Below are 12,622 nucleotides of genomic sequence, written 5' to 3'. Positions count from 1 at the left end.
TTAATAGGAAACATTTCAACTGTGCTTATGTGTGTGTGTGTGTGTGTGTGTGTGTGTGTGTGTGTGTGTGTGTGTGTGTATGGAGGAACATGATAAAAACACGTCTTCTTCTGGGTCACAGCTGCTGAGATGAAAACACACACACACACACCTGTAACCTTCTGCTTACCCCCTGATTCCCAATAGAGCAGCGTCTACTTTACAAGTCCCCCGAGTGTCCCCCTGTCACACTGGGGGGGGACATACAGTAGAGTATCGAACAGGGATGTACACGCACATGAATAGAAACAATGGAGCGGCCTTCAAGCTTTCACTCTCCGATTGATGCTCTGATTTATGGGTCAAGTCCACAGAGAGAAAGACTCCAAAAAAAAAAAAAAAAACGACAAACATGGTTTAATTTCAGTGTGAAATGACACACAAAACAGATTTTATCTTCATAAAAACATATTTTTTATGCTTTTATTGAAAGCACCTTTGGTCCCAGATTACAGTGTCTTCACCGGCGTGTTAAAATGCTGGAATAACGCTGCATTAGAGAGGCAGGTAACTTAGAATTAGCAGTGTGTAATTAAATTCATTTACAATCCGATGCATAATTCAAGCAGCGAGAATGAACTGGCTGTAACTAGCTCTCCAAACAGCACCTACACGGCAATTATGGATACGGAGAGGTGTGTGTGTGTGTGTGTGTGGACATCCGCTAAGTTAATGGCTGTGTGGACGCGACGGTCTAAATGTGTTCATCTGGAACATTTTTATCCTGGTTCACCTCACTCAGCTACTGTCACGCTGCACACTAAAAACACACACATGAGCTCACAAAGCAGGAAAGGGTCGGAGGGAGAGAGAAAATGATCTGGCAGCGCGAGTCCATTTTCACACAGCAGGTAGTTTTCCCAAAAACTCTGGAACTTTTTCAAGAATTCAGGGATTTTTTTGTTCATTGGTCACCATACTGTCCTAAAAATAAAATGGTAATGGCCTACAAATACTTCAACTGGTGTGAACAATCTGATTGGTGAAGACAAAATTCATGCTCATTTTGATGATTGATGAGCATTTTTTTTAGGGAAAAAAAGGTAAAAATCCTCTGATTCCAGCTTCTTAAATGTGAATATTTTCTGGTTTCTTTCCTCCTCTACGACAGTAAACTGAATATCTTTGGACAAAACAAGACATTTAGGATGTCATCCTGGGCTTTGGAAAACACTGATCAACATTTTTCACCATTTTATAGACCAAACAACTAAAAGATTAATCAAGAAAATAATGGTTAGTTGCAGCCCTTTTAATTATTTGGTCAAAAAAAATGTTAAAAAAAAAGCAGTGAAAAATGTCCATCAGAATTTGCCATAGTCCAAGGTGATGTCTTCAGATGTCTTTTCGTGCATCCAAAAGACAAAGATTTTCAGTTTAACATTTTAGGAAACTAAGAAACCCAGCAAATAATCTCACGTGAGAGACTGGTAATCTTGAATTTTGGGCATTTTTTGCTTAAAAAATGACTGAAATGATCAATCAAAAATGTACCAATCAAAATAGTTGCCAAAGACTTGATGAATCAACTAATTGCTTCAGCTTTAATATCAAACTTTGGCTGTGTGAAGTGACTAAATGCTGCTTTTTCTCTGATTCCAGCTTCTTAAATGTGAATATTTTCTGGTTTCTTTCCTCCTCTATGACAGTAAACTGAATATCTTTGGACAAAACAAGACATTTGAGGACGTCATCTTGGACTTTGGGAAACACTGAACAACATTTTACAGACCTCATCGATTAATCCCAAAAATTGCCTACAGATTAATACTGTAGACAATGAAAATAATCATTAGTTGTAGCCCTTATTGGCAACCAGCTGACTGGACCAAGTGATGGATTGATGGATGTAAAAAGTCAGTTTTAACTCAAGAAATAGACCCCTCAATAATAGCACTAGTTGTACTTTATATTTCATTCATGTGTTTTTACCTCTCCTCCTCCTAATTTGAGTTATCTTCACGCTTTCTTTTTTTTTTGGTATGCTCAAGGAACTTTTAGAGCCTCTGAAAACTCAAATGTATCTATAACATTAATGATTTATGACGAAATATACAAGTTTGAATAAACTTTCCTTCTAAGTATGGCCAAAACCTTTTATCCCGATATAGGTCATTTCATATCTCTAATAATATATATCACAATATAGCATGTTTTCTGGTGGTTCAATAAATAAATAGTCTTTATGAAATAACCACATGATAATGCTTATTGTTGTATACTCCTGTGTGAATTAAGTAATGAGTATTTTTTCATTTTAAGAACTTTTGTGCTAAATGAACATAACAGTTTAAGTGAAATTATGGAGAAAAAAATAAATGAATATAGGCCTAGCCAATATCGCAATAAAAGTGGTATAGAAAAATATATACGATAGACATTTTCATATTTTTTTGACATTATATATCGTCATATTACCCAGCCCTGCTTCAAAGGTTTTATTTGTTGATAGTTAAACAGTTAATAAAACTCTGTTAATGTGCTTCATCCGGACTGTGTTGGTGATCATGTAATGGACCAAGGCCTGATAATATAAGCAAACAACTCCACAACCATCATTACATTTTAATTCAGCAGCATTTACAGCAAAATCCTGATTGGTGCCCACGAAAAATAAGTGAGAAGAAAAAACACAAATACAGAAATATTTCAAAACTGTTCAAACAAAACAAAAAGTGGGTTCATGTAAGTTCTTGTTTTCTTCATTTTTCCGGTGGAACTGTGGAAAATAAGGCTGATTTTTCAATTAAACATTCAATTCTAGTCGTGTTCACACACAGAGGACTAAACCTAACCCAAGCATGTATTGTATCCGTCCTGAGCTTTAAAATAATGGCATTTTTTAGAGATCCTCATTGGGGAACTCTTTTCTTCTTGACCCCTCGACAGGAGCTTTTAGCCACAAATTGAAATTAATTTATATTACAGAGTAAGCATTTATCTGATGCTTTCTAATGCTTTTCCCCTCCAGGGTGACTTATAAAGGCCGTCTTAGAAATACCAACAAGACAACAGCGATGCAAATTGCTGAAATATTTCCCTTCGGTGTCGCTAAAAGTGAATTAAAGCAGCTATTTGTGCAGCTATTCAGGACTGTGACTGGAATAGCATCACCTGCAGACCCCAGAACACACAGATCCTCATTCAGTGCAGAATAGTTTCTGTACACTAATAAAGGCTTGAATGGTGTTCTGGAATTCAATTAATCAACATTTATGTTTATGAAAACATACAGTGTTAATTAAAAAATGTACAAAGTGGCTCTTTCCAGCATGTTTATCAGCTATTAATGCTTCATTAATTAAGAAGAGGGAGAGACATCAGTATTGGATGTTCACTTATCTCCCCTTTGTGGTTGTTTACGGCAACTACATCCCATCACAGTTCTGTTTCAAAGGGAAAACCCTCTTTGAGATGTACTATTGCAAATATCTTTGACAACATATCTACAAACAGAGACATTTGTCTCCATAAGGGGGAAAACAGGACTTTAAGACATGAGCCTTTTAGGAGATAGCCCACTGACACTCACATTTGTAGACTATTTGTTTGAGATATTGTAGCCACTTTATTTCTATCTCACCAAAATCACTGTGGTTGTGGTCATATATGTTAAGAAATAAATGAAAAAAAATCATCTCTAGGGATAGTAAAACATTGTTTGAAATGAACTTTATTAACTGAATTCAAAAATGCAGACATGCACATTAGTATGGAGGATCACGAGAGTAACGTAAATAGTAATAAAGCATTTAATTGATTAATAACTAGTTGTTCAATAAAAAAGGCATTAATACATTTGTTTTTTTTTGTAAATCTCTTTTTAATTGAAACTATTTATTGTTGATTTTATTCTTGTTTTTATTGCCCATTGAAATGTCAAATAATGGATTACTTTGTAATTTAGTCCATTTATTCATGGGTTAATAAATCAATCTTTAAACAAATATTTTAATGCCTATTTTTTACTGTACAATTAGTTATTAATCAATGAAATGCTTTATTACTATTTACGTGACACTTGTGGTCTTCCATACATTAGAACATGACTTTAGTTCATTAATATACAACAAAAATAGAGCAGGACTACTAGAAATACAGAGAACATTAAATCATAACTACATGAAATTAAGAAATTGCAGAAGTAAAAAGATGATTAAAATTATATGCACACAAAAAAAGAAAAAAGTGTAAGAAAGCGGATTACTTTGAATTCATTTCTCAAGTTTTTTTAGTTTTTATTACAGTTAATTCATTTTTAAATGCTTCAAGTACAGGAGATTTATGAACACTAATATTTATTTGTGTAAATAATATTTTGCCAGCAAAGTCGTATTTTTTTTATAAGATATTCAACAAGTCAATAAAGAAATACGGCCGACGTTGGACCACGTTCCAATTCGTGGTTTAGAGACCTTGGAGAGATATCAGGCAGAGTAGGTGAGAAACTTTCATAAAGTTACGGCATACTTTTAGTAAAAAAAAAAAGTATTCTTGTGCTATTCTAAAAGTCAGGAAAATTGTAATGTCATCATCGTGTTAAGTGAGATGACATACTGTATTTTACTCCATAAAGTAGTGGTGAATATGTAGATATGTGGAATATACGGAGCTGGAGCCCAAGGGAAGAGATGGTCATTAACCGTCTGAAAATAGGAAATACAGGATCAAACCAAACACTCCATAGAATAGAGCAAGCACCCAACTGGACTATGCACACACTGTAATAAACCAGAAACTGTCAAGCATGTTCTTATAGAGTACAACAAATATGACAAAGAAAGAAGGGAATTGATATCAGGAGTAGATGATGGAAATATTACAATCTGCTAGGAAAGACATCTAAGAAAGTACACAATCTTTTAATTAATTACTTAAGGACAACAGGAATAATGGAGAGAATTTAATTATTATTAGTATTATTATTATTGAATGAATTATATCTGTCAACAATTTCTTCCTCACAAAACAAAAAAGCAATGAAAACAATGAATGCATGCAATATCTTTAAAGTTTTTAAGTGAAATTATTGTCATACTCTCGCGTGGTGTTTTTTATTGTTATCTATTTATTTTTTTATTTTTTGTGTTTTTTTTAAATTATTTTTTGTTGGTTTTGTTTCATTTCTGTTGTCCTTTTATGTTTGGCACAGCTCTTTGTTTATGTTTTCGCTATGCTTCTTTTGTATGTAAATGTTTTTAATGTTTTCTGCTGTTACTGTGGATACTGTAATTTTGAAATAAGAAAAAAAAATATGACAAAGAAAGAAGGGAATTGCTATCAAGAGCAAATTATGGAAATATTACAATCTGCTAGGAAAGACATCTAAGAAAGTACACAATCTTCTAATTAATAACTTAAGGGCAACGGGAATAATGGAGAGTATTTAATTATTATTAGTAGTAGTATTATTGTTATTATTATTAATAATTATTATTTTATTTTATTTTTTTATTTTATCTATTTTTTTATTATTATTTATTTATTTATTTTCCTGCCAATCTACTGCTCCACACTCCAGTAAGCCTATAAACTGGTTTGCCAACTGCCAATAAACACCGAAGAAAAAGAAGAAGAAGAAGAAGAAGAAGAAGAAGAAGAAGAAGAAGAAGAAGAAGAAGAAGAAGAAGAAGAAGAAGAAGAAGAAGAAGAAGAAGAAGAAGAAGAAGAAGAAGAAGAAGAAGATGATGATGAAGATTGGTCCGTTGGTTGCGTCCCAGCAAAACAAGACCTATTGAAGAAGGCTAGAACACGCGTCATATCTAAGGGGTTATTGCGCATGCGCAGTAAAATATGATCTGCCCTCGCCGAAATTGAGCAAAGCGCAGCGCACGACCGCAACTTCAGTTACACTGCGCATGCGTAATACTCGTTTCCATAACAAAACAGGAAGTTTTCACAGTTGACATGCTAGCTGACTAGCCTCCGGGCTCCGTCCGCATTTCTAACGTTTCAACAAGTGTTTGACTCGTGTGGACTTACCGTCGGTACCACAGACGACACAAGATAAGCTCAGCAGCTGTTGTGAGTGAATGTGTTCATCGGCTTGTGTTTGTGGTGTTTAACTTCAACGGGCGCTCTGTTACTAGGAAGGTTAGCCGACTAGCTAGCTCATAAGCTAACGCCATCTTGCTCACTGAACCACGTCTTGTCAGAGGGATGTTTCTGCATGATTAGCTTACAGGGTTCGGCGGTGAGTTACAGTGCGATCTGTTGCCCTTTTATCTAGCTTACAATCGGCACCGTAACATGAAGTTATGGAGGAGCGGAAGCTGAAGAGAAAGAGCCCCAGGAGCTCCTCCAACGCGGCGGATCCGGCTGTTGGCTCTGGCCGGAAGACCAGCGCTTCCTCCGGGGGACGGCACGGCGGCTCCGGCCAAGCTCACTCCAGCCAGAAGAGCAAGAACAGGAGGTAGAAACTACAACTAATAGTTTCACATCATATATGTATCTCCCTCAGAAATCAGATCAGTAAAGTGTGTGAGGTTTGTTTGTGTATTTATTTAGATCCCCATTAGCTTTTGCATAGCAGCAGCTCTTCCTGGGATCAACATAGTTTACATGGTGACAGTACAAAAATACACATTCACATTACTCATCATACACTAACACAGGGGTTCTCAACCTGCGGCTCCAGAGCCATATGTGTCTCTGCAGCCCCTCTCCAGTGGCTCCCTGTGGACTTATAATCAAATTAATGGAAATGAATAACCGTTTTTTTGTTTCCATTTTTATTTATCATTGTTGTCGGTCTATGGTACGACGGCACGACGGAGTATTAGGACCACATTGAGGGAAAAAATAAATCTGAGATTTCGAGAATAAAGTCATAATATTATGAGAATAAAGTCGTAATATTATGAGAATAAAGTCATAATATTACAAGAATAAAGTCGTAATATTAAGAGAATAAAGTCATAATATTACAAGAATAAAGTCGTAATATTACGAGAATAAAATCGTAATATTATGAGAATAAAGTTGTAATATTACGAGAATAAAGTCATAATATTACGAGAATACAGTTGTAATATGAGAATAAAGTCAGAATTTAAAGAGAAAAAAGTCGTAATATTATGAAAATAAATTCATAAGTTTAAGAGAAAAAAGTCATAATATTTTGAGAATAATCATAATATTATGAGAATAAAGTTGGAATATTACGAGAATAAAGTCATAAGTTTAAGAGAATAAAGTCATAATATTATAAAGTACAAATTTTACATGTTATTTTCTTTTATTCTCGTAATATTCTGACTTTATTCTGTAAATCTCAGATGTTTTTTCCCTCAATGTGGCCCTAATACTCCGTAGTACATTGCCTCTTTAGCCCTCACTGCATTAGACTTATATACTATATACTTAGACTATAAACTGTGTTACCTTCATCACAATGATCACATGTTTGCTTGTGGAATAATTGTGTGTATCTGTACTTAAGGATAGTTTTTTATAAAAAAATAAATGGAGTCTTTGTTGTTATGACATTCTTAATGAAAACCATCAATGAATACAGCAATCTATTTCTCACTTCAAACCAAGAGAGACATTTATGCATTTTAAGAACATTTGTTCTCCACCCACAAGAAAGAGCTACACGTCCCGCTTTATTCTGGACCAGTTGCAGTTTTCTTATATTACCTGATGAAGTATTGGACCAAACCGCTGAGCAATAATCCAGATGAGATAAAACCAAAGCTTGCATTATTTGTTTAATTGTTTGTTGTGTCAGATATTTTGCACATCTCTTAATTACAGATAAACTGTTTCCCATTTTAGTTACCGCTCTCTGTGTGTGTTTATCCCATGATCATTTACTTTCTAAGATAACTCCCAAAAGCTTGGCTTCTTGTTATTAACATGTTATTTATACGGAGATCAAGCTTTGGTTTGAACTTAAAGAGTAGTTTGTTCCTATAACAACACTGGTTGTTTTAAACACATTCAAAATAAGTTTATTACTGTTGATCCAATACTAGTTAGATCTGATCATCATGAAGTGTAATCAGCCCTTTTCTGTGTGTTTTTCCAGGGGAGTTCGAGACAAATCCAGGCATCATCTGGGTGGTAGACCTAATCCGAACCAGGGCCCGTCAGCACCTACCATCCAGCACTCCTTTCTGACTGATGTTTCAGATGTACAGGAGATGGAGAACGGCCTGCTCAGTCTCCTCAACGACTTCCACTCAGGGAAACTACAAGCATTTGGTAATTTGGACTTCAGAGGGAGGACACACATTGTCCCACATATGTCTCCTTTAGGCAAGGCATGGCAAGGCAGCTTTATTTGTAGAGCACATTTCAGCAACAGGGCAATTCAAAGTGCTTTACATAAACATTCAAGAACATTGCGACAAAGTGCAAAAGAACATTAAGACATAATTAAAACAGTTATCAAAACATTAAAGATTAGAAAATAAAAACAAGCTAAAATAAAAACAAGGATAGAAGCTAAAATAGAGTATAACACACAAGAGTAAAAGCTCTAGTGCAGTATATAAGATCATTATCTGGTTTAATTAAAGGCAGCAGCAAACAGGAAAGTTTGAAGCTTTGATTTAAAAGAACTCAGAGTTGGAGGTCCTGCAGGTTTCTGGGAGCTTGTTCCAAATATTTGGTGCATAAAAAGTGAACGCTGCTTCTGCATGTTTAGTTTTGACTCTGGGGACACTAAGCAGACCTGATCCAGATGACCTGAGAGGTCTGGATGGTTCATAACATAGCAGAAGATCAGAAATGTATTTTGGCCCTAAACCATTTAGTGCTTTGTAAACCAGCAGCAGTATTTAGAAATACATTTTCTGAGAGACAGGGAGCCAGTGTAGAGACCTCAGAACTGGACTGATGTGATCCACTTTCTTGGTCTTAGTGAGGACTCTAGCAGCAGCGTTCTGAATCAGCTGCAGCTGTCTGATGGATTTTTGAGGAAGACTAGTAAAGACGCCGTTAAGTCAGCTGAAGATAAATGCATGGACTAGTTTTTCCAAATCCTGCTGAGACAACAGTCCTCTAATTCTTGCTATATTCTTCAGGTGATAGAAGGCTGTCTTTGTAATTGTCTTAATATGGCTGTTTACACATAATATTAACTGAACCTTTAACATCGGATGCCTAATAAGTCTCCCCCTCTGTGTGCCAGGTAACGAGTGTTCCATTGACCAGATGGAGCATGTGAGAGAGATGCAGGAGAAGCTGGCCCGTTTGCACTTTGACCTCTACAGCGAGGTGGACGAAATGCCCGAAGACCAAAGGAAAGTGGCCAGCGACACCAACATGGACAAATTACTTCTTAATGTAAGACTTAATGTGCTAAATGCTCTGACTTTTTGTTGAATATTCCAGCAGTCCTGCTCCTGAAATGTTGGTGATAAAGCATGTTGAAGCTGCTGTTGCGTGTACTTCATAAAGCTGTTCACTGGTGTGGTGTAACTACTCAACATCCCAGCGAGGATTTAGCTGCTTATTCACCTCCTAAGTGTTAAACTCTAAGAATTTCGTTAGCTGCATGTACTAAGACTAGAAGGCGATAAACACAAACTGCTGACATGTATAACAAGATGTCCTCTTTCTCCACAGCTTGAGGAGCTGAGTTCTTCCATGTATCCTTTTGATATTTAAAGGCTTTAAAATTAAAGTAAAACCTATTTGCTCCAGGTTTCTTGTCAGTCCAGCACTCATCTTGTTAAAAACTTCATATTTGTGGCTCGTGTTTTTCCTTTACCCTGCTTCTCCTCCAGTCAGAAACTGAATCTAGCTGACTCCCAAGAGATCCCGAGGACTGCCAGTATGTGATTTTCTCTTCTGACCCAGACCCACGCCACCTAGAGAGGGGCTGCAGTGGATAAGGTGGAGTTGAAGCAAGCTCCAGGCACTATTTCTCTTTAGTATTGTGGCCGAAATGGCAACAAAGCTGTTCACCAGCGTTCCCCGTCTGCACAACGGGATGGATTTCTTGTAAGATGTCATAACAGGGATGCACTAACAGCCTTATTTTTTCACAGATAACAGTAAATACGGTGGCTAATATCGAGTAGAAAACAGTTCTAATCTTATCTGACTAAACACGAAGAGAACAATAAATAACTTTCTGAGGTATGATTGGATTTCGTCTGATAAATCAGGCACAGGGTATTCTCTTTTCTCTTCTAGTCGGAGTTATATAGAGGGAGGTTTAAGATCTATGGGATGATAAAGGGATAGTTCGGGTGTTTTGAAGTAGGGTTATATGAGGTACTTATCCATAGTCAGTGTATTATCTACAATAAACGCTATATTTAGAATATTTTCACCGTTTTACCTTGCTGTCAGACAGCCCTTTCCGATGGAGAACTAAAGCCGTTGTATCCATCTATGCTCTCACCAAAGCCACCAGACTCCATTGAAAAAAACAGTCATTTTATCCGCAGAACACAGGGGGTTGCTGGTCAATAGCACAAACTAACAGAGCGATCGAGGCAGCGGTAGACCAGCAACTCCCGTGTTCTGCGAGGTAAAATTACTGTTTTTTTCAATGGAGTCTGGTGGCTTTGGCGAGAGCATAGATAACGGCTTCAGTTCCCCATCAGAAACATATACTGTATAGCTGTCACAGCAAGGTAAACCAGTGAAAATATTCTAAATATAGCGTACACTTAAATTGATATTGATTTGTTTCGGCGGGCTTTTCTTTTAGGTGGCTAAAATACGTTTTGCTGCTACAAACCCCACTTAAAACTATCTCTTTAAACTACTATTTGACCTACAGTGCAGTATACTTTACATTGGCATCGGTGCATCCCTGTCATGGTCTGGTTAAAGTCAAGTTGTGGTCAGTTCACTCATTTCCAAACAGTTCAGATTTGCAGTCCATTGCTAACCAAAATGATATTGATGTAAATCACTCACCTTGTTGTTGAAAGGACATCTGCAGTGTTTGTGTATCAGCTTAGTTAAAAGTGAACTGACTGCAATCTTGCATTTCTCAGATATGTATAAACTCACTCTGTTGCACTTTGTCTTATCTGTCGTCACAGATCTGTAACATCACAAACTGAAGACTCAAAGCCAAACTTATCAAAATATAGTTATGTTTATAACTGTTTCTCAGCATAGAGCTTTAAACACAAGCTTAGATCGTATTTTTGAGACAATCAAAAAACTAAAAAACTGTTTCCTGATTAAAGTATCGTTAAAAATAACATTTAAAAGCATGGTAGATTCTGACGATAGAAACTGCGCTGTATTTTATAACTAAGCAGTGAGCCCAGTTTATGATTTTGCATATGATTTCTACATGTGAGTGACCTGATATCACCTCCGACACCTCCTTCAGTGTTGAATATATTTGCACATATCCATGCAACATGCGAAACACACTGCACATTATCACCAGTGTGTTGGTTCTGACGCTGGAAAATCCTGAACAATCCAAACGTTGACATCACAACCATGCCTTACTTTTTAATTTTAATCATTTTTGCCTTATTGGTTCTAACCTTTTGAAATGACTTAGATTTTAAGATAATATATAATCATTTGATGCTGCTTTGATTGTAAATCCTACTTTTTATTTTAACCAGTGTTGTTGGGGGATGTGGAATTGTTTTTGGAGTGTTTTAAATGTTTGGTGATTTTATTTTTATTGACTTAATAAATGTATTAAATGTGAATCTCCTGGCTACAGCTTTTAAACCATCCATTTTTAAACCCATCAAAAGGAAAGGATGCTGACAAAGGACTCAACCCTCGGTTTCGTAATAACTTTGTACTTGTGTCATCAATTAGCTAACCATTATTTTCATTGGCAATTATTTTCTCGATTAAATGTTGGGTCTATATAATGTCAGAAAATGGTGAAAAATGTGGATCAGTGTTTCCCAAAGCCCAAGATGACGTCCTCAAATGTCTCGTTTTGTCCACAACTCAAAGATATTCAGTTCACTGTCATAGAGGAGGAAAGAAACCAGTAAATATTCACATTTGAGAAGCTTTACTTTTTTTCTTAAAAATCGAAATAGTTGCCAGATACATAATTTTAGAGCATATTTGTCGATTCATTTTCATATAAATGTTCTTGAAGCTACAGACTTTAAGAGTCCTGTACTGCTGTTATTAACATTGTAATATGTTGTTTCAGGTTTTCTGTCCATTTAAAATCCACATTTTCTTCAAAGTCATCCTGTGCTATGAGTATGTGGTAGGTATGAAAAATATTTGAATTAATGCATTGATTAATCAAACGCCTCATGATGGGACTTGACAAGGGACTTGCCTGTCTTGACTTGGGAGACTTGACAAGGGACTTGACTCTGGACTTGCCTGTCTTGACTTGGGACTTGAGTGCGAAGACTTGAGACTTACCTGTGACTTGGAAAACAATGACTTGGTCCCACCTCTGCAGTATTATCTAAGAAGTTGTCATAAATGTGAACAACAAATTGACAACATGATTGATAGTTGCTTATGTTGACAACCTGTTCATGTTACTTATTAGTGATGTGTCCATCACGAACGAGCCGGCTCTTTGAGCCGGCTCTTTTAAGTGAACGACAGGAGCCGGCTCCCGACCGAGAGCCGTTTTTTAAATTTTTATTATTAATTCAAG

General features: G+C 36.3%; 2 protein-coding genes across 3 annotated transcripts in view; one reads left to right on the top strand and one right to left on the bottom strand.

Annotated features, from left to right (window-relative positions):
* The window catches only part of gart (phosphoribosylglycinamide formyltransferase), a 305,993-nt gene that overhangs the window by 102,668 nt on the left and 190,703 nt on the right, over nucleotides 1-12,622 (bottom strand). The gene's annotated exons all lie outside the window — the stretch shown is intronic.
* Nucleotides 5,701-11,687, top strand: ccdc28a (coiled-coil domain containing 28A). 2 transcript variants are annotated; one of them, XM_074626722.1, is made up of 6 exons: nucleotides 5,701-6,063; nucleotides 6,269-6,451; nucleotides 8,072-8,247; nucleotides 9,179-9,333; nucleotides 9,616-9,638; nucleotides 9,777-10,688. In XM_074626722.1, the coding sequence occupies exons 2-6, from the start codon at nucleotides 6,297-6,299 to the stop codon at nucleotides 9,829-9,831; spliced, it is 564 nt and encodes a 187-aa protein (XP_074482823.1). In that variant the 5' UTR covers nucleotides 5,701-6,063; nucleotides 6,269-6,296; the 3' UTR covers nucleotides 9,832-10,688. The 2 variants fall into 2 exon arrangements, 1 of the variants encoding a protein (XP_074482823.1); XR_012592878.1 differs by lacking the exon at nucleotides 5,701-6,063 and adding an exon at nucleotides 11,052-11,687 and having other exon boundaries at nucleotides 6,070-6,451; nucleotides 9,777-9,885.

The sequence above is a fragment of the Sebastes fasciatus genome, chromosome 24 (assembly GCF_043250625.1).
Source record: "Sebastes fasciatus isolate fSebFas1 chromosome 24, fSebFas1.pri, whole genome shotgun sequence".
In the NCBI taxonomy this organism is placed as follows: Eukaryota; Metazoa; Chordata; class Actinopteri; order Perciformes; family Sebastidae; genus Sebastes; species Sebastes fasciatus.
Note: the sequence above shows the minus strand (reverse complement) of the source record. Positions and strands in the feature narration are given on the sequence as shown.

Excerpts from the sequence above, each read along its gene's own strand:
- ccdc28a (XM_074626722.1), top strand. The coding sequence starts at position 6,297 with ATGGAGGAGCGGAAGCTGAAGAGAAAGAGCCCCAGGAGCTCCTCCAAC. Across the intron at positions 6,452-8,071 it reads CAGAAGAGCAAGAACAGGAG|GGGAGTTCGAGACAAATCCA; the intron begins GTAGAAACTACA and ends GTGTTTTTCCAG. Across the intron at positions 9,334-9,615 it reads TGGACAAATTACTTCTTAAT|CTTGAGGAGCTGAGTTCTTC; the intron begins GTAAGACTTAAT and ends CTTTCTCCACAG.